The 21,642-nt window shown below is 33.6% G+C and overlaps 1 protein-coding gene across 1 annotated transcript in view; it reads right to left on the reverse strand.

The window, feature by feature from the left end:
* The window catches only part of LOC129004110 (protein Skeletor, isoforms D/E-like), a 67,310-nt gene that overhangs the window by 28,206 nt on the left and 17,462 nt on the right, over nucleotides 1-21,642 (reverse strand). Inside the window, exons 2-6 of the mRNA XM_054432541.1 lie at nucleotides 15,944-16,093; nucleotides 14,329-14,401; nucleotides 12,344-12,452; nucleotides 12,016-12,178; nucleotides 10,431-10,690 (exon numbers count right to left, since the gene is read on the reverse strand). Of these exons, the coding sequence (XP_054288516.1) occupies nucleotides 10,431-10,690; nucleotides 12,016-12,178; nucleotides 12,344-12,452; nucleotides 14,329-14,401; nucleotides 15,944-16,093 (755 nt within the window). The remainder of the gene's footprint in view (nucleotides 1-10,430; nucleotides 10,691-12,015; nucleotides 12,179-12,343; nucleotides 12,453-14,328; nucleotides 14,402-15,943; nucleotides 16,094-21,642) is intronic.

The raw sequence follows: 21,642 nt of genomic DNA on the forward strand, positions 1-21,642 counted from the left end.
TTCAAAATTTTAGTATAACCAGCGGTTTCAAATATTAGTGTCAAAGTATTCATCTGTTCAAATGTAAACAAACATTTTCTCCATAAGAATAACGTGGGAACTTTGAAGGCCACTGGAGCAGGGCCCTGATGGAATTTCAAAGTTTTTTTGTTTGATGGCAAAACTACATGCTAAGACCTTTCTAACGACACCTTGGACATGGTGATCGGTAGCACCACCGCTCCAAAACAATTATGACCAAAATATGCCTAGCGTATTAAATATATAGATTTTTCTAACTGCTCTTATCCATATGGTGTTTACTAGTTTATTCTACTGTTGTCTATGCCTTACTTTTATTCATCTATGTTATTCTGTTATTATTTGTAATGGCTCATCTGATATTGTAAAGGCAATATTTGCCGTGCACTGAAAAGTTAATCAATCGATTCACAGGAATAGGTTGTATCATTGACTACACACAGAATAGACTTCCCATGTAATGTAAAGATTTAAACCTAAAACACGTGGTGCAATCTGTTGAAATGGTCTACCAACTAATTACAATATTCTGTGTTAAGTGATGAATCAATCATCTGTTTGCTGACAGGCTGACAATAAAAACTACACAAATCTATGGTTTGATGTGTCAGTTTGTCCCGCCAATTTTAAAACTAAACGTTTTATGAAATAAATAAAACTCTGACATTACATTCTTCAGATGCTGAAAAATTTTATATTGAATCAAACACGATCTGGACTTGAAATATCAATAATTTTCAGGCCTCATCTTCATGTTTACCTTAAAATTAGGCATGTTCACCGAAATGAGTAAACATTAAAATAAATTTAACTGTATCGTGTAATTTTCTCGTAATAACTCAAGTCAAATATTACGTACTACAAATGAAATAACATAGAGGGTATGTTATGGAATAAAAGATTAGTTAAAATTATTCAATCATTGTGACGTTAAAGTAACGTTGAACTGTGTTTCGTTCATAAAGCTGTTAGAGGATTAGTGTAAGGGCTCTTTTAAATGAGTCCTCAAGAGAGCTTAAGTGTAATGAATTGCCTTTTGAGCTCCATTTGGTAAAAGAAAAGTAAGCTTTATTTGACAACTATTATTTAAAATTTCATTCTTCTTTGTTACCAACAAATATCTGTAAATTGTTTGAAAACTTGTTGACTTTTTTGTGCGTTTATGTAAATGTTTTTACACGTACTGTTCTTATTGACATAACATAGTTGATAAAGAAGATTACTTGTTTTTGGATATGAATAAACTGTTTATGTCTTATAATTTTTATATTTTGAATGTACCCAACCCATAATGGTAAACAATTGAATGAATTACCAACGAAAAAACTATTTTATAATTTTAACTTATCTTATTTTAATTAGCAGACATTGCAGAAATAAGATGATATATTACATCATTATCTAATAAAGGAACCTCTCCGTTGATTTACTATCACTCAGTTTTTTAAAGGTTTAAATGTTTAAATGTTATGAAGTTCCACTTTTTAGCCCCTGAACTGCTCAGTATAACCTAAACTAAAACATGCCTCGTCTTGCAGTTCAAACAGAGTGTTTTAATCCACTACATATGTTTCGCCATATTTGGCATTTTCAGGTTCCGTAAATTAATTTTACTGTAGGGAATGTTATTATCTACATATCCTGTTTGGGATTAAGCTTGATAATAGGTAATAAACATAGACTGGGTTGGGTTAGGTTGCAACCAAGACATAGCTAAAAACTTCAATAATAGTCTATTTAGTACAATAAAAATATGTTTTTACCCAAAAAAAATAGCACAACCGGGGAATTTAGTACAGATGTTGGGTGTACCTTCCTTTTGAACATACTAAAAGTCCCCTAAAACTGAAGCTGTGCTACGGCCGCCATGTTGGAAAATGGCAGCATATTTCTGTATTTTTCGCTATAGTGACTTTATTATTAGAGATACAGGAAAAAGGTAAATATACAAAATGTAGTCCATCTAAAAATACACATTTTTTGATTTTACCATCTTTATTAAAACCCAACGGTTTTTTAGTTATTTGTTATTAAGTATATTTAGTTTTTTCTATTTATCAAAAATAGGTAAAACACATGGAAATTGACCGTTACTTTCAAATATTATGATAATTTATCCCATTTAGTTAAATGGTGTAATAATATAAAATCTTAAAATTTAAGCTTATTTTATGAGTAAAACAACTCCGCCACAGCAAACCTGCAGACTAAGAAAATTTTCATTTGATTGGATGTTTTATTAAATGTATATAAATAAAATTAGGTTCAACAGGTACTTAGGTTTGCTGCTACAGGTAGGTTATTATAGTGTGTTTTTGTTTTAAGTAAAATGTCAATAACTTAGTATAAAATAACTAATTTCCCAAGTTTGATCATAATATATCTATAAACAAGCAAACTACAACAGTTAACTAATTCATAAGAATAGCATAGGAGTTTTAATTTTACAGTTTACAAATTTGAATATACAAATTTTGGTTATGTTTACTAAAAATATGGCGATTATTCGTCACGATTAGAATATTAACCAAATGGGTTTTCAAAAGGAGATTGAGCCTGTTATTTAAGTAATATCAATTCGTACCAAGCACCAAAAATATTGTGTGCAGTGAGGAAATCAACCATATTTTGTAAAGTACGCAATAGTCATATTAATATTTTATCCTCATTTTTTACCCATGTAATAGTTAACATTTTAGTATTTTGATGGCACCACCACACTAACTAACTATACTTGACATCCCATTGTAAATTTGGAAGGCTGTTTTTCATGTCTAGTTCATGTGAAACCCATCGCAATCAACGGTTACTTTCAAGGTTTACGACAATTATTCGCCCCACTTAGTTGATTTCAGAGTGATAGTGGTAGTGCCATCAAAATATTAAAATGTTAATTTATTAAATGGGTAAAAATGAGTATAACATATTTATATGACTATTGCGTAGATATATTATGATCAAACTTGGGAAATTAGTTATTTTATACTAAGTTATTGATATTTTACTGAAAAAAAAACACACTATAATAACCTACCTGTAGCAGCAAACCTAAGTACCTGTTAAACCTAATTTTATTTAAATACAATTAATAAAACATCCAATCAAATGGAAATTTGCTGAGTCTGCAGGTTTTTTGTGGCAGAGTTATTTTACTCATAAAATAAGCTTAAATTTTAAGATTTTATAGTATCACACTATTTAACTAAATAGGATAAATTATCATAATCCTTGAAAGTAACGGTCAATTTCCATGTGTTTTACCTATTTTTGATAAATAGAAAAAACTAAATATACTTAATAACAAATAACTCAAAAGCCGTTGGGTTTAGAGAAAGATGATAAACACAAAAAATTTGTATTTTTAGATGGACTACATTTTGTATATTTAACTTTTTCCTGTATCTCTAATAATAAAGTCACTATAGCGAAAAAACAGAAATATGCCACCATTTTCCAATATGGCGGCCGTAGTGCAGCTTCAATTTTAGGGGACTTTTAGTATGTTCAAAAGGAAGGTACACCCAACATCTGTACCAAATTCCCCAGTTGTGCTAATTTTTTTTAGGTTTATGGAATGTTTTTCTTATTTTTACTGCACTTATTGTGTTACTTGCAAACTATAAGGGGGTAGTGAATCAACAAAAAATGATTATAATTTAAAATCAAAATATATTTCTCATATGTTAGTTTTAACGTCATGTGTTCTTGTTCTTTGGAAATTGTAAAAATAAATTTACAAACTTCATGTCAAACGTACTCTATAACATTACCAAGTTTTTTTTTTTAAAAAAACTTCGTGCTCTCTAAACATTTTAAGCGGCAACACTACGTTAGAAACTTATACAATTTGCAAATGCATGGATTCACGAATAAACCAATTTCATAATGGCATTGCATTTGCATTATAAGGATTGAGATACTAACTACAAGGGAAGGAATCATGTTGTTTTTGTTATTCTTTTCATTAATTGAAGGATTTTAAAGATACCCTGTTTAGTTGATAGCATATGTGACACTATCGCTTCAACTATCCCAATACTATTAATTAAATTGTGGTATTTCTTTGATAGAACATATTTCATACCCATGATGTGTGATGAGCGATCGGTCTAATTAAGTTTTCTACACATTAACTCAACCAGAATCTGTTTTTATGCTAAATTTCACACTTGTCTCAGCGGATTTACGTTTAAAAGTTTGTAGGATTAAAATGTAAATGCCTCCTCAATGGTAAATTGCATGGTTGTGTGGTTTTATACATCAATCAAGCAAATTGTAAATAAAACATAAAGTATGACGAACGGTTTGACTACAACCTGCCAGTTGTAACATTGTCACGACAACTAATGTCGACAACACGATCATTACGCTTGTTGTGGAGGTAAGGGTGAACGTTCCAAGAGATGACTGCTGTACAATTACCGTGTAATAGGGCCAAATCGCTGCGGATTATATGCAAACAAGGACAGTAATTTGCCGTCATTTAAAATGTCAACAAGCATAAGTGAGCCAATAATAAGTTGCTAAATACTCCTAAAGCTTAATTAATTGTAAACAACTTTGTTTCTTGATAATTTTATCTTCTTTTTTTCACTACAAGCGTGTGATTTTTTAAAATATTTATATAATGTTTATTAAATTAAAATAAAGAATTAGGTTTTAAGAAGGATAAATTAAAATCGTTTTGTTTTGCTGCACTATGTTTATTTTTATTAAATATACATATCTGCAAAATACATGACTTGCCATCAAAATTGTTGATGGCCCGTGTTTCTTTATAAAAACTACAAAACTTATCTATACATTATAACTAGATAATTGGTAACTTCTTTTAAAAGGAAAGTCATTGTTTTATACTTATATATCATCCATGACATAAATAAAAAGAGTTGTTTTACTTTAAGAATAAGTCAATTAAATTAAGATATTTATCTAAAGTGAAGGTAGTTGCATATTGCATAGGTGTAAGATTAAAGAACTAGTACATAACAGTAGATGTAAAACTATTCAACCTCCTTAACGGACTATATTTTGATTTTTAACTGTATAAATGGCTGATAAGTGTAATGAATAAATAATATAAATACATATATAAAATAAATAATACTTTCAGGAACACCGGTATATTTAGGATTTAAAAATAAATATTTACTTAAAATAACGGTGGTAACGTAAATGGTAACTTTTTTTCTTGATTACATATTATACATATTTCAGAATGATAAACTCTTTTTTATAAAATACTATACATCAATAAGGTGATTTAGCGTTCTATCGCCTTTGAGCTTGTGTTCAATACTTATATGTGACTGAGCTTTAATTAATGCTTTACAAACTATTTTACAATGAAAATTACATTCTTGTTAATGTCTTGTATTTGATAAGGGCGATTTATTTGGTAGTTAGAAGGTTAAATAACATTTTATATGACAGTTGTTATGTGGATCCATTTCGGTGAATTTTACAAATTAGATTGAAAATGAAAAGTACAACAGTCAACATGTAATTGAAGTAGAGTATGGTGTTTTGCCTACAATTATAAATCTATTTAACTTAGGCCTTAAAATATGTATTTAACCATTAGACAAAAAATAAATATGAAAATATAAAAAGCACCTGAAGTGAGAATTTAAAGCTACAAGATAAGTGATCGTTTACAGTAAATATGGTGCAAGTATGTTTTTATGTTGCATTCAATGTATTGTGTAACGGTTGTAGTATTTAAAGTTATTTTAGAACCCAAGCTCACGCAAGTTTGGGAATCATAAAATTTTGAAACCAATATTGAGCATTTGTATACATATTTATCAATGCATTCGTAAAAATATGCTTTATTTTTCGAATTAACTTAACATTTTTGCTTAAACCCTTAATTTTTAGTTTTGCTTTACTCAGAATTATCATTGTCCTGTAACAATATCCCCCCCCCCCCTCTTTGAATGCATTTTCATTGTAGTCTATGTTGTAATTAACTTTGGCCGTCCCAGTTCAAGTATTTTTTTTTTGTTTTATGAATGAAAGAACAGTGATGTTTGTATCCAATTTTGAAATCCTGTTGGTGCAGGATTAATGTTCCATTTATGTTTACATGCTAGACACACTTCAAACCAAGGAAAGATCTTAGTGAACGAACTTTGTCCAAGTATACCAAATGTGTCTACAGTTCTGTCGAGCGCTGTATCGGCGTGTGGTGGCCGTGGTGACCGGTCTCCGTCCTCGCCAGGAACTATGATCCTGCACGGCTACTTTCACTGTTGCACAACTAGGGTCATCCGACGCCGCTGCTTGTGAAACGCCGAATAATCCTTTCTATCGACTCTTCGGATCTCGCACACTTTCGCCATTCCATTCTTTCTCAACACCAACCGTTTGCGAACCTTGCCAAAAACAAGTTCATGCTCTTGAAGAAGAACTTACGAGTACATGCTCATAGGGATTAGCTGATTTCGTTTGAGTATTTGATATCTAATTCCAATACATTCAACCTGGCATTTCAATTGACAACTGGGATATAATAGGAAATTTACTGGGATATAGGAAATTAGTGTAGCGTATTAAATTACCGTCAATATGGCAATAAAGCTAGGATTTACTAAGGAAATAAAGTGTGTAAGTTGATTAGTTGATAAGTTCGAGTAAAGATGATTTCTAAGAGCTTGTGAATTTATGGAGGGCACAATAAGCTTAATTTTGGTTGATGCTTTGAGAATATTTTTGAAGTATTATTGGTGGTTTGAGTAAGAAATGTATAAATGCCTATGGAGCACCGTCTAAATGATACGTCGATTTCATTTAACTTACAATATTAATATTTAACCAACGTATCATGGATACTTGAACCACTGCTCAAGACAAATCTACTAAATGATCCTTGAGGGTTGCCAGTGAAGGCTGGTATGGTACGAGCTGGGGCACGAGGCACTGGTCTGGCTACGGCACGAAGGTTCTGAGCTGCTGCTGTAGATGGTCTAGAGTTTGCAGTGGCAGGCAGAACAACTTGAGGTGCAATAGAGCCAAAGTCGGTGCTAAACAACCCATCATTGATAAACTGAGGGACTGCTAAGAACTCAAGAGGTACAGGAACTATTGCCTGTCTGGGTTGAGGCTGGTTTTCAACAACGGTTTGTTGAAATTCGTCCGCTAGAATAGAAGACGATATGGATATCCCCGTTCCTTGTGGAATCAAGGGTATTTGAAATGGTTCAGTCTGCAGCGGTGTAGGCTGAGTCGGTTGGATGGGTTTTGTCGTGGGTTGGTTGGAACTCGGTCTCTTTATGGGTTTCTGTTGTTTGACTTGTTGTGTCTGTTGTTTTGGCACAGTGTTTTGTTGCCTGTTTACATCTTTGGAAGGGATGGAATTTACCGGAGGATTGTCGGAACCCTTCCTAATAGGTCGTTGATACGCAAACTGATCATCTTGAACATTGATCAAGAAAGGATACTGGCCGTTCCTGAACTGATCATACTGCAGTGGCTGGTTATAATAGGCGGGGTCTATATACACCTGTTGGCTCAACGGACCCAGGTCGAACTGGTTCTGCTGGATCAGGCCGTTGTCGTCATTCAATGAGATGGATGGAATGATCTGAACTGATGGCGTGGGAAAAGATCGTTGTTGGTTTAGCGTATTGTATTGCGGTTGGGGTCCCAAATGTGGCCGAGTCTGTTGACCGGCTTGTCCCACTTGGTTTAAGGGTAGGTAACCGTTAGTGTGTTTCTGGCTAAACCTGTGATCGGCACCGAGAAGCGACTGTGGATCTATGGTTGTGGGTTGAACGAAGAGTTGCGGGCGGTATGTAGTTGGCCTAATAGTCTCCTGGGGGTTGAAAAGGGGTAGAACATTTTGATAGTTAAAGTTAGTGTTGTAGTTTTTATCGCGGTTCCCTATCCTCTGTTTGTAGTTGTTGGAAGGTTCCTGTTGAAGCTGTTGGGACGGTTCGAGGGCCGACAATTGGAGAGAACGCGACCTTTTCTGTAACAAGACAGAAAAAGAAAAGGTTAAGTGTTTACTGTTACTATGTCGGCCCTCTTACTAGCTAAAGCTATTAATATTTCCAACAACATTAACTTAAAACAGAATTTATATAAATAGGGCATCGATGGATATATTATGATTTCATTCATTTTTCAAGTAATGTTTATATTTGTTTCATATTACAGAGATTGTAAAAATGTAAGCTAATAGGTGCAGAGTCAGTTAAATCCTTTCCTAACTAATGAAATATGAAATAAAATATAATCAATTAAAAAATGCTAACGTAGCGAAAAATATTTACCAGACTTAAATTCCCAAATACGATCAAACACTATATGACCAAACACGATAAATTGATCATTTTCTGCTTTTTACAGATATTGAATTTATGTGAACGATTAGGCTATTTACATACAAGGATTTCTCTATAGCTAAACGATTTCTCTATAGCATGTAAGCCTAAACAAAGAATCAAAAGGTTATTGGTTGTAGTTTGTTTTATCTCTTGTTTATCAATTAAATGTTATATTCCTAAATAAGGTTGTTTACATGTTAGGCAGAGATACAAAAGAACCAATCTCGTCGTTTTAAATGTTATAGTTAGTTATAATATTTCTTTACACGATGTGAGCGTCTGGCGTTTGAGCTAACGGTGACTCTAGGTCACTGAAAGGTAGCCTTCTTATCAAATTACCTATGTTCAATCGATCCATAATACTAGCGAATCCTCCGTTAAGTCAATGTGAAGGCCGAAGGTGTGGATAATCGGAAGCCACGTGATCGTGTGCTGGATGGTGTGAAATACACACAGCCTCGTGTGATGTTTCACGAGTTCGTGGCCGGAAGTTTCATCTTCACATACTTCCTAGTGACTTCACCTTGATCATTCTTATTTGTACGCCTCCGTGATCTCACTTCAAGTCTTTATGCACGATTCTTGTGCAGTCTTTGTCTAATGAAGCCTCTTTGCTCGGAGAAAGGCTACGAAATGTTTACCAACCAAATAATCGTCTAGGGTTAGCACATTTCTAAGACATATTTCACATCGACAAATTGGAAAATTTCCAAGGACATTTTAATCTTTATTCGAACTAATTTTAGACTGTTTACATAAAAATGTGTTTATGGATTTATGTGAACATATGCAGTCATGTTTACAAGCGGAGTAACCCGGATACGCACAGGTATGGGAGTCAGGCAGGAGCTATTTTTTTATTTGCTAGGTAAATCAATGTTCACTGTAACAACTTAGTAAAACATGTAGAAGCAATATTGTGATTCTGTTGGAAGCCATTTGAAGAATAACTTTTTTATTTATTCGTTATAACACTTAATTTAGGGAAAGTCAGATTATATTATTCCTACAAAGTTTTCGAAACTGCACATTTCTAGGTTAAAGGATCGTTTTCAAAGTCTTATGCAGCAAGTTTCTCCCTGTTTGATCATCGTTAAGGGACACTTCTGTACACCATGTAAGTCAGGTGCACTTCCTAGTGCTCTAAGAATAAACCAAGGTCGTTTACTGAGACATAATGATAGTAGATCCTTGCGACAGTCTAAGACAATGAACCTCTATACAGTTTCTTATCAAGGTCGAAATTGTGTATGCTTTCTTGAGCTCAAGGTCACCTATACGTTCATGTGTCAGAGTTAGAGATTATTCAACATAACAAAGGATATTCTTCGTCCTCTGTGGTGCAGAAAGCGTGACGTTACTACGTTTGACCTTCACAATATTATATAAATAGAATTCTTCTTCTTACAACTTCTGAACACATGTAATTTATTTCACGTTATCGATCTAGTAATATTGCTTTTTTTACGTGTGTCTCTGAACACTTTGAGTGTAAGTTTTTCCTTGATTGAAGATATTCAGTTGAATAACTTTGCATATTACTTTTGAATAACTTTATTGCAAACATTATATTTTGAAGATAATCACAATATAGTAATTAAAATAACATTTACTGATGTTAAACGTCAGGTATATAGTTTGTATGTGTCAGTTGTTATCAATCTTTTGTACACTGTCATATAAAGTTACGACATTTAACATGTCTTGTGCGTTATTGTTCTAATGTTAACTTTGTTAATTGTTTTTCGTTTTTATCATCCCTAGTTGCCACCGACTACTTTAAATAAAATAACCCTAATATACAAAACACGCTTCTAGAGGGTTACTAAATTTACCCTAACTTTAGTATAATATGTGGTAAAGTATAGCATAGAAAATCAATATTTGCCATAACCTTAACCGTAACTACCAGTACGAAAGCAATTGTACAAAAGCACTAAGGTTAAGGTGAGTTAAAACTACAAGACTAGATTTAGTCTGAAATTGGTTTATTACTTTGCAGTTAATACAGTAATGTGAGGTAGGTAGGTGCACTAGTTTGTTACGGGTCTATCCATTAGTAATCCTGAAGAATCTTACCTGGGGCGAGACCCCGAGCATCTTGAGGGAAGGAGGGACGTTAAGACCGGAGGGGATCTGAATGTGGCCAAAGTCTACAGTGAAGGCCTCGCACCAGACACCGAAGTGGCCAATCTCGAACACAGTGAGGTCCCCTGGCAGGGTCAAGACGATGGTCTTCCTGTCGTATCGCCTCAGAGGGATCTCCTTGCCATTCTCGTCAGGGACTCTGATACCCTGGGGACTAGGCTTGCTGCCTCGGCCCACCCAGAACTTGGCGTCTGGTGACAATACACTTCCATTAGGCTTTCAATGCAACGGTTCAATGGTCTTATAATAGGTTTGATAAATAGTTAATGAAGTTAATGATTTGCGAACAATTCAAATAGAAATTGATTTAATTGTTGTAGCGGTAAACTATAGTGAAATTAAAAGGTTAAATCAGCACGTTCTATTTTTTATTCATTAGTTATACTTAGATAATTTGCTTTTGATCGGTGACTTATATAGTCTTATTCTGAAGAGAGATTGACTTGGGTTGCATGATTTGGTTAAAAGATTTAAATATATACGGTGTAACTTAAAAAAAATAGGATGTCACACATTACTAGTTTTAAATATATTAGAAAATATATCATAAACATGATGGTGTTTTTAATTGTATTTCTTTGTTTTGTATAAAAAAATATGACACGTTAATTAGTAAAATATTATTATATTTACATAAACGTATAAAATAGAGTAGACTATATTTACAACTACGACAGAACCTAGATTTCATGAATACGACTTGAGTTGCACTACTGTTACGAAATGAAAACTTTAGGACATTGATTGAGTTATTTGAAAGTTAAAAGGTCTTTTCTGAGTATTGTTAAATGTTGTGGCAAGTTTTATCTTAAAAGGCCTTAATGACGGAAAGCATTTACAAGTTCACTAATTGTATTGCAAACTCGACTGGCTATTACTTCTTACTCAGTCTAAGCTGGAGTTTGGATTCAAGATGTACGTACTCCTACAAAAGACAGGAAATTTTTCTTATTTTCATTATATTTTATTTTTTAAACCCAAAGTACCTTAACAATGTAAACATACCTAATTCCCTATAATTTGCTAAAAACCCACGAACTTTCAAAGTAGGATTGTCTACTATGATTATATTATTGATGATTTATATTGGTCACGTCTAATTTCTAGTTTGTCCCTCAGCTGTTATATAACAAGATCGAAGATTAAATTTGTCAGACTTCTTGTCAGAACGTAACAAACCAAAATTTAAATACGCCTCTGCCTAAGGTGTGTACGCTATAACAGATTAACGATAGAAAACGTGTCATTTTTACTAAACACTGCAGTCTAATCAAACAGTTAGTTATTCAATCAATTATTAAAATTATTAATTAATTATCAATTATTAAAAGGTACCGGTATTGAGTTGTTTTGCGTTGTAGTTCTAGCTAAGAATTCGACTAAGTAGACAGCTATTATCTCACTCTAACACCAAAATAGCATGTGTTTGGGCCCGGCCTGCACTGGAGTCACCAAATAAAGCTACAAAAATACTGGTTACATTTTAGTGTGGTGACAAGATGATTGTATTTGTTACCTGGAGCTTCGCCGTCATATGAGAAGGAAGGTATGAGCAGAGTCTGCGCGTCCACCACAACAACGGGCTCGGAGGAGACAGCGTGCACACCGTTAAGCTGAGCAAGTTTCTGGGGCCTCGGGAAGTCTAGGTTCTTGGGGATCTTTACGTCGCCAAAGTTAACCTATAAATATATGAGAAGTTGTAAAACATGAATATATCTCATCATTTTTATGTGGACATACAATTCACTGCATGATGGGTGTTAATTGGATTTCTTATAATAATTATTTTAAAAATCAATAAAGACAACAGGTTTTAGGTATATTTATGTATAGTATGGACCTACCGAAGCCTCATCACACCAGACGGCAAACCACTTGATGTTAGCGAGCGTTTTACCCTCTGGCAAGGTAAGGGTGATGTGGCGACGACGGTACCTCTTGAGGGGTTGTGACCTGCAAAATCAACACGGGGTAGTTATTTAATATGTCTTTTATTTGTTAAAATTACCATAGACCATAGACGTGAAAATTAAATGTATCAACCCTACATTTGGCATTGTATTTTTATACATTTTCTGCAATAAAATAGTTCAAACAGATCCAAAGACGGTGATACTGATTGTGTAATCAGATAACCGCTAAAAATTTCTAATAAAAAATTACAAAATACAAAACAGAAGTGAACTGCAAAATCACTGTTATTCAGCTTAAGACTAAACCATTTATTCATACAGTCTAGGCATTAATAGTTTTTGAATAATTGTTTTGGTCGTTTGGGCCAAATTTTGTGTCCTAGTAAAGCTTAGAAGGATGTGGATTAAAATAAAAACCTCATTTTATAGTCCCTACAGGTACGTTGAAAAACACCTAGTCATTGTAAAACTATATGGGACTAAACTATATGTGTGTTGATAGGCGTTATGAATTATCATATTTTAAATCTAGTTTTGTCCATTCTTGGCAAGACTGCAATGATATAATGACCGTTTGATTAGATAACCTTCCCGCGTGCTGTCTGTGATGTTATCAGTATTCCTGCAACCCAAGCATCACGTTAATCACAACTCACGATGTCTTTGACACATTGACTATAGTGAACATTATACACCGGTTGCTTTATATACGCTTTCAACACTACATATATGCGATTAGCTAAACAATATAACATTTTATTGTTTAGGTAGGCTATGTCCCTCAATACCATGGGTTTTTTTATTCTTTATAATGCCTAATTTTTTATAGTTGTAGAATTTTTGAAACCCTTGCTTGTGACGCATAGGAAGACACAACACGTTGCCATATGTCAAAAAAGGATTTTTGAAAAAAGAACTTGAATCAACTCTTTTTTTTTTGGAAAGTAAGACTATATACGTCCTCTGCAGATTCAATATTCCTACTTATTTTATTTTCATGTCCATTGACATTGACAAGTGCCTTCAGGGAACCTCTGTGGTGTGTGGTTAATTACGACCACACGATCCCATAATAGGGCCGAGCGAGATGAAAGGATCAGTAATTGAGTAATTATCGTAGGTTCCGAAAGTTGCATATGTAGCGCGAACTGTGGTCTGCTGTGCATGTGTGTGTGTGCGTGTGCGTTAGATTGTGTGCGTCATGGCGTGGTGGTACTTGGAGACTCTAGTCCTGTAGAGCTACATGTCAATGATCCGAAACGATGAGGCAGTCCACCGGCCACCTACATTTACAATCAACTACTTACTTCCTTTCTATTGCATGTTCAACCATATACTTTCTCCGAGGGTTACTTAACCTCTCTTTTATGCGTTTCCCAGACTTTGTTTGCAAATGTATTATTTTTTACTTATAGATATTCCAATTTTTAACACACTTTAACGTGATGTCAGTAAGAAACTATCAGAATTCCGAAAGATTTGTATTTACTAATATTTAAGATTCTTAAAATTGGGCTTATAATAAAACTGCTGATTCAAGTGACACAATAAAAGAATTAAGAACATTGCTGAGCATGTAATGCAATTTGTTGTATGCAGTAACAGTAAAAAAAATGTTTTTAAAGAATACTTACCAAATTAGTTAGGTATATTTAGGAACTGTGTTGTCAATATTGAAAATAACAAGGGCATGCTAACCTTTACAATCTAGGACATTGTTACGTTCTCGAACAACGAATAATGGTAATTACTTTTACTTTACGAAAAAAGTGTAAAATATAGTTATAGTTTAAATTGATATACTTTGAAATATTTTCTACTTGTTTTCACTAACTCGGCTCGTTTTCTCAAACAAATTATTATAATTAAACATTTTATAAGCCACCTACGTAGTCAAAGCAAGAATCAATACTTACATTCCCCTCTCATCTTGAAGACGATGACCATTTCCGTTCACAACTTTTGTATGCCCCACATAGAAATAAGCGGCTGAAATCAAAAGACAATCCCTTAATAACGTATTGATAAAGTGTAGTTGATATTTATATTTCAAAACAAGCTTTATAACATTTACTTTATTGAAAAATATTATACACAGCAAAACATACATTTTCTAAACCAAGTTTACCAAGACGTTTAAAGGGTACAACACATTATTTTTTTCACAACTTGTTTTGAATACTAGATATTTATTATTTTTATTTCTAATACTAATGTTAACAAGAAAATATTATTGAGCTATTGTTGAGAAAGGGGGTAAACATTTAACTGCGTATCTTATTACTCGACGCCAAAACATGTTATGAAAGAGGTTCCATTACACCAACAATAGCTTTAATTACAAAACTGGGTGAGCTAAAGTAAACAAAATGTTGTCACTGAAAAGAAATAACGATCCCTCAGGGCAAAATAATTTGCTAGAGAGTCACGTTTCTTCCATCACCAAATTGGTGTAATCATCTTTACACATCATTGGTCCTACAGTATTACCAAACTAACTGAGAGATATTAAAAGTTGCAGAATCTAAGAAGCATTCAATTACCTGGAGGAAAGATAAATGAGGCAACTAAATTGCTTTTGAATCTTCAGTTTAGTCACTGTAAAATGGCATGTTTAGGTAACTAATTTCAGCCTAAATCTATTCAACCTAATTGTAAGGCGGTACGATTAGCTTAAATACTGTACATTCATGAACATTTCTATATTTGTGCAGTATTCAATGAAGAAATAAAGTAATATGTATACAATTAATTGCAAAGGAAACTTTTGTGGTTGGCCAAAATTGACTTCATTATTCATTTAGGCTACATATATTATTTGACGAAGGAGACGAAACTGAAAAATCACATTCAGTGCATGCAGACGTATGCTGAGACTCAACGTCCGTGTAAGTTTTGTTCGGTCAACTTATTTACAAGGGTGCGTTAACTCATTTAATGAAAAAATTAATCATGTTTTGCTTCCCATGTTTCTTTTTTTTCAAATTTTAGTTTAAACTCGTTTAGTGACTTTCTAAAGACATTTTTCTTCAAGAACCTCCGTTACGTTGAAGGACAAAATGTATTTTTAAATTTATTTTAGGGTCCAATGAGGGGTTGTTTAGTCCTGAACTCCTCCCCCCCCCCTCATGGAATCGTCACTGTTAACACGCTGAATTTTGCTAGGGGACTAGTTAATATTTATCATGCAACTGCTGTCATTTACATAACCTATGCTATATCATCGTTGTGAATAATTGATCAAATGTATTATTATAATACGGTCAAAAACAAGTTTGACTCTACGGAGTAAAACAAGTTTGACTCTACGGAGTAAAACAAGTTTTACTCTAGCATAACATTCTTCTTCGTCTAGTAGCCAAGTTATAAAAATTATATAGCTGAGGCTACACTACCAATAGAAGTTCCTTTAGATTTAGAGGTTCCTTTTCATTATTATTCATTAACCTGACACATATTTCATTTTCATGTTTGAATAACCACACTTTTAACTGACCCTCTTTTTATTCCATAAACAAGTGTAAGACTCACCTGGGCCCTGGCCGTCGTAGTTGAAGTTTCGGATGTGCAGCGTGCGAGCATCTACAGCGTACACATCACCGCTGACTTCGTGGTGGTAGTTAGACAGAGGTGCGATGAACTTTCCGTAGTACTCAACAGCTCCCTGGCTCACTGATATGCCTGTAACAACATGGAATCGTCAAATCTCAGACAAATCGTATGTCTATTTATAAGAGCTCTTGAATAATAGTGATAACTGCCTTGGAATTCGGAAAAGCTGCCACACTCTGGAGGAAATGTATACATTAGATTTGATATTATGAGGGAGGACTCTATCAGAATTATAATATGGTTGAAAAGATTATGCCGTCAGCCAAGCCAACCAAAGATAACTACTCTAGAGGCAATTGTCATGGAAATATATGGCTCAAAACGTCAGGTTGTTCTTAAGAATGTCCAGACTTGTTCTAGTCGACAAATCTACTCCTATGGCAATTTTCCTCATTTTTTTAAATACGAAAGTGTCTTACGAATCATAGCTTGTAGGCAATATCACTAATATGGACTTATAAACTAGAATTACTTCTTAATGGTTGCCTACTATTTGCTACCAGTAGGGCTACTTCCTGGAATTCCCGCAGTTACCGATCCTATGTGTCTCAACCATTGTTATACATAATTTGTTGTATATTAAACAAATGGTTATATTTCTAGTTACAACAAATGTGCATTGTGAAAATTATATTTACCATCTTGTTCGACTGATAAAATACTTTTGAAATGCTATAAATGCTATTTATGTGTAAATAGGACTATGAAATCGTAGTTCAGGAAAATTGTTACGAATGTTCTCCTACAAAATAAAGATAACAGAATCATTACGTGAAGCTAAATCTACATAATGTTTAAGTGTTTTCACTTAAATACTGACTAGTTTGTAGATAGCGTTGTCTCTGTCTTTTTTATTTGATGCCACTTTCCTTACAATTATTAAGAAGCCTTGTCGGACATCACTCGACAGCTACCCTGTTGCTGTATACAAATGTATGTTACCGGAAGCTAGATGTGTTTCCATTTATTACAAGCTGCTATGTGTTAATGTTAACTGAGTAGCCTATTCCATGCTATTGTGTGTTTGTTATGTATTGTGGTAAGATTACCTGATTTTTCGTAGATATTATATTTACGTGTAGTACCGTGGAGGAGGCAGATGGCCTGGAATACCCAGTTTGGTCCAGATTCTTCCCACTTCCGTTATGTATCAATATAACCTGCATTGTGGGTGATGCATGTGCGGTTTATTGTTATGATAGTGTGTGTATACATGTTTTGTACGTGTAGTTGTGTGGGGGAGGAGCTGACCTTGCTATTTGTCCTGGAATGCGGCGTTTGGTCCCTACTCATCCCACTTCCGTTATGCAATATCGGCCGGACCTAACTGGTGCTAACGGTCCTATCTGGGACACCAAGGTCACGACAAGGCCTTCGCCTTAGCACCCACTTCCGTGCCGCAACGGGTTGCAGCGCTGGACCAGTCGTCCACCTGCACCCTGCCTTGCACGCCACATCACCGTACCGAGAAGTGAGAAATAGTGGTAGTTAATGAGCAAATCTGTATTCAAAAATATCCAAAACAACGATAAGGATAGAGTTATAATTTAAGAAAATAGTAAGCTCGAATAATGTTTAGAAGTCCTAAATGTAAATATTGAAATATGGTGGAGCACACTAATTTAGAACACTCATTAGAACTTGAATTCCTTTTTTGTATTTAAATTATCGGCATTTTTTATAATAATGATTGTTTTTGTTGCAATTACAAAATTTTACCTAAAATGTTACCCAATCATTTTCATATGAATGGTGTTGTAATCAATTCAGTGTTTCATGAGCTTCAATTTACACATCTCATTTTTGTTATTATTATTGTTAATAAAAGAAAAATAAGAATGTACTCACATTTCATCAGGCCATTCATATAGGATTTTTCATTTAACAAAACTTATATGATGGTATAGATAGATACCGGCCTTAACATAAATACCATTAGATCCAAGTGGAACATCGGCAGCCTGCCAAAAAGGGACAATAACGGCAATGTGCGTGGAAAGCATTATTAACCAATACTGAATAGGTTTGTTTTTACAACCGAGAACTCGTGAAAACTGTCTCGATTTATTCTTTGATTTTTAAATTTATGACGCAGCTATAATATTTTATTTCAGTTTTGAAAAACCATTCATATTACTTAGATTGGTGGTAGGGTATTATTTACGTTTGATTAACATGATATACGCTATTTTAAAATATTTTCCTACAAAATTTTGGAAGAAAAAAGTACCGTGTAAACGTTACTTTCAAAAAACGAAATGGATTAAAAATTTTGCTCGGGGTCAAATAGGAGATGTGATTAAATCCTTAGTGTACAATAATATTTGTTACTCAAGACCAATTACGATAGTAAAACTTTTTAAAAAAGTCAATGTTTGACATGTTATGCCCAATGTATGCAAGACTACTTTTAAAGTCGACGGATGATAATATGATATTCTTATGACAATAGCCTAATAATAACGTACGTGAAGGTCGATAAAACATAGTTTCACATTTCTTAGTAAACAATGTAAACTTATAAGAATTTTTTTTTTTTTATTTCATCACAGTCCATTTAATATTTTCCAAGAATTCTTTACCCTTTCAACTATATACATAATATCTACATATTTCTCGAAACAAATGTATACAGAAAGTGATCGATTGAGAAACATAGAGTTGATGCAACACAGATCATGCAGTACTACTTATGTAGATGAATAGTTCTGACATGAATGGCCTCTTTGATAAATCTCTGAGCGGAGTGCCAGAATGCACAGCATAGTTCCATGTCGGTCAGCAACGGTTCGAGTGGTACGTCATTCTGATAGAGTAATCATGTCTTTGTGTTGCAACCAGCCGATAGGTTGGCCAGAAACGCGTGTGGGAGGCATTGTATTCAGATTTCAACTTAAGTCTCGACCCAAATATTGTTGTCCTATCGTACGTGTTATTCTGTGAGTACCTGATTAAAATCTTGTAATAAATACCTGGGCATGGAAATGCAGCTATTTAACTCGTGTGATAGTTATTGAAGCCCGTGCATGCAAATAGAAGTTAGTTTCTAATCCAGCTATACAATATAAAATACAATTAGCACGTTTATTTTTATCTAAATAAATTTTTTAAAGCATAGTATATTTTTTATAGGTGGAAATTCGTCCTATGTTGATAGGAAAATAATCTTAGAATTTTTTAGTTCTTTATTTAAGTTGGTTCTCTCATGATTGAATTTAGCATCCAATTTAACGTTTGCCATCAGCCAAATAACTATTTCAAGTTTTTATCGATTTTATGACTATTACGAGTTAGTATGTAGTTTTATTTATATTTAGTCATTTTGTTCAACGTTTAACGTTTCTAGTGACACAATAATAAATTTGTTAGTTTTAGATGCGTTCGTGTTATGGTTTTGTCTTGCATTACAAACAATAATATCTACTACGAGTAGATCGATGATTTATATAATTACAAACATTATAACCTTTAATCCATCGGCCAATAATGTTTTGTCTTCCACAATAGAAATGTAGTGCAAGGCTAACGTATAAAGACAATAGCTCAAAAACATTGAAATTTGAAAGTCAATGTGTTCAGGCCAATTTAATTATGATTGGCTAATTAAATGACCTATTTCATGGTCATCTGAGCATTTGTTTTGTTAATCAAATAATTAGTTTTGTCTAAACACTGCTGAACTATTGTTCCCATTGAGTAAAAACATTTATGTTCAGGACCTTTGAAAGACAAAGGGAATCAAAAGTCACGACGCTCGTTGAATCGTCTCGATAAGAGGACTTTTGAAACGCAAATAGTCTTGACATTTAACTGATATATGTCGCAACTGATCGTGAACCGTTGTCTCAGATCTGTGGAACGGCCGAGACAAATCCTTTAACAACACGGTGTTATCTCAATAAATGACGTCAAGAGGCCCTTGACCTTAGCGTGACGGTCGCGCGAAGCGAGGGAAGAACAAGGACCAAACATGGGACCCAGAGAAACCATAAGTTGAATAGAAACAAGAGAACACAGAGATAAAATAAAAAGAATAAAATGAAAATCGAATAGAACTTAGTGTGCACTTAGAGAATGCTTAAGAGTAAACGCAAAGGTCTAAGGGAATCAGAGCATAAGAAGAAGGGACCTTAGATAGAGAACAGTACACAAGAGTCATAAAGGAGAATTCAATGAAGTTCTGGTTGAGCTCGGTGTAAAGTGTACACCCACTAGGGACATAACGAGTACACATGAATATGTCAGGAAGAAACTCAGTGAAGCTCTGTGAAATCTTGCGAACACCAAAGGAGTGCTTAAAGAGAAAATATAAATAGCTCAGGGATAACAATGAGGAAACAGGAAGGAAGAGCTCAGTGAAATTTTAAGGAACACACAAATGGTTCTTAGGAAGTAATCATAGATCACTCAGCGGAGCTCTAGGAAAAGCTCTAGGAACTATTTAACCAAAGCATTATTAAACATCTAAACTAAAATTATCAAACCCCAAACTTGAGTTTATTTTAAGAAATGGATTAAATGCATTTGTGAATAAATAGTTTTTTGTGATATTTTATAAATGTTATATTCATTTCTAAGTAGGTGTACGGTAATATATGTTATTTTTATATTAAAATAAAGGCTAACGTGCTTTGATAATAAGATTCCTTAGTCAAATTATTATTCGTTTCCCAACAGCTGGTTAGCCTAGGCTATAGTATGGGTGTCTATAGACATTCGCGATAATACCCTAAAATGTAATCTACTATTTTAGGTAGCTTAGTTTAGCAGTGGCGTATTTTGTTATTACTTTAGTAACAATGCAGGTTGCCGTCTACTCAATTATAAAAATAATGTAAGCTAATAATACAGTTTAGGTTAACCATAGTTACTTGGCTACGTTGATTCAGGAAATATATCTTGTAGGACTTTTACTTATATTTATTACTATGCTGTATAGTAGTGGTTACTACTGTAAACATTAAGATTTAAAGATTGTGTTAAAGGTCAAAAACCATGCTTATATGGAAATGAGAATAAAAACTACATTGAGTTGCTCACAAACACTTTAATTGTTCCTACAAAGCAGCTAACTTTATTATCTTTGTCCCATTTTCTCTGAAATTGGCTATAAAAACTGTTTTGGCTTTAAACATTAAAATGTATTTTATTTATTTCAATGTATGCGTTATACATGTACCAAACTATTCTACGGGACTAGTTTTTACAGGTTTCACTTTATCAGTATTATATTAAAACAGGAAACTAGGATAGTATATTTAATGAAACAAATATGTTTAAAAATATACTCAACAGTTGTAAGCTGGGTTTTATTGTAATTAGAAGGAAACCGTTGTATCGATTGATTATCGATAGGCTTTAAGTTCAGTGTTTAGGATGAAATTAAATATCTAGCGATAGTCTGGTAAGAAATAATTAGTAAATAGAAACCTTTCAAACTAAACTTCAAACAGTTGTAGAGTAATACGTGTGGTATTATTTAATAGTTTTATACATACGTGTGGTAACAGAATCAACAAGTTAAAATTTACTCGCTACTGTAGCAAGGTAAATGTTTTCACGTACACTGCCGAATAAGTGTTTATTTATGTAAGAGGTTCGTGGTTAAGTCGGTAAAA

The sequence above is a fragment of the Macrosteles quadrilineatus genome, unplaced genomic scaffold (genome assembly GCF_028750875.1).
Source record: "Macrosteles quadrilineatus isolate MER2022 unplaced genomic scaffold, UCM_ALF_1.0 Scaffold_1__1_contigs__length_201487025, whole genome shotgun sequence".
Lineage (NCBI taxonomy): Eukaryota > Metazoa > Arthropoda > Insecta > Hemiptera > Cicadellidae > Macrosteles > Macrosteles quadrilineatus.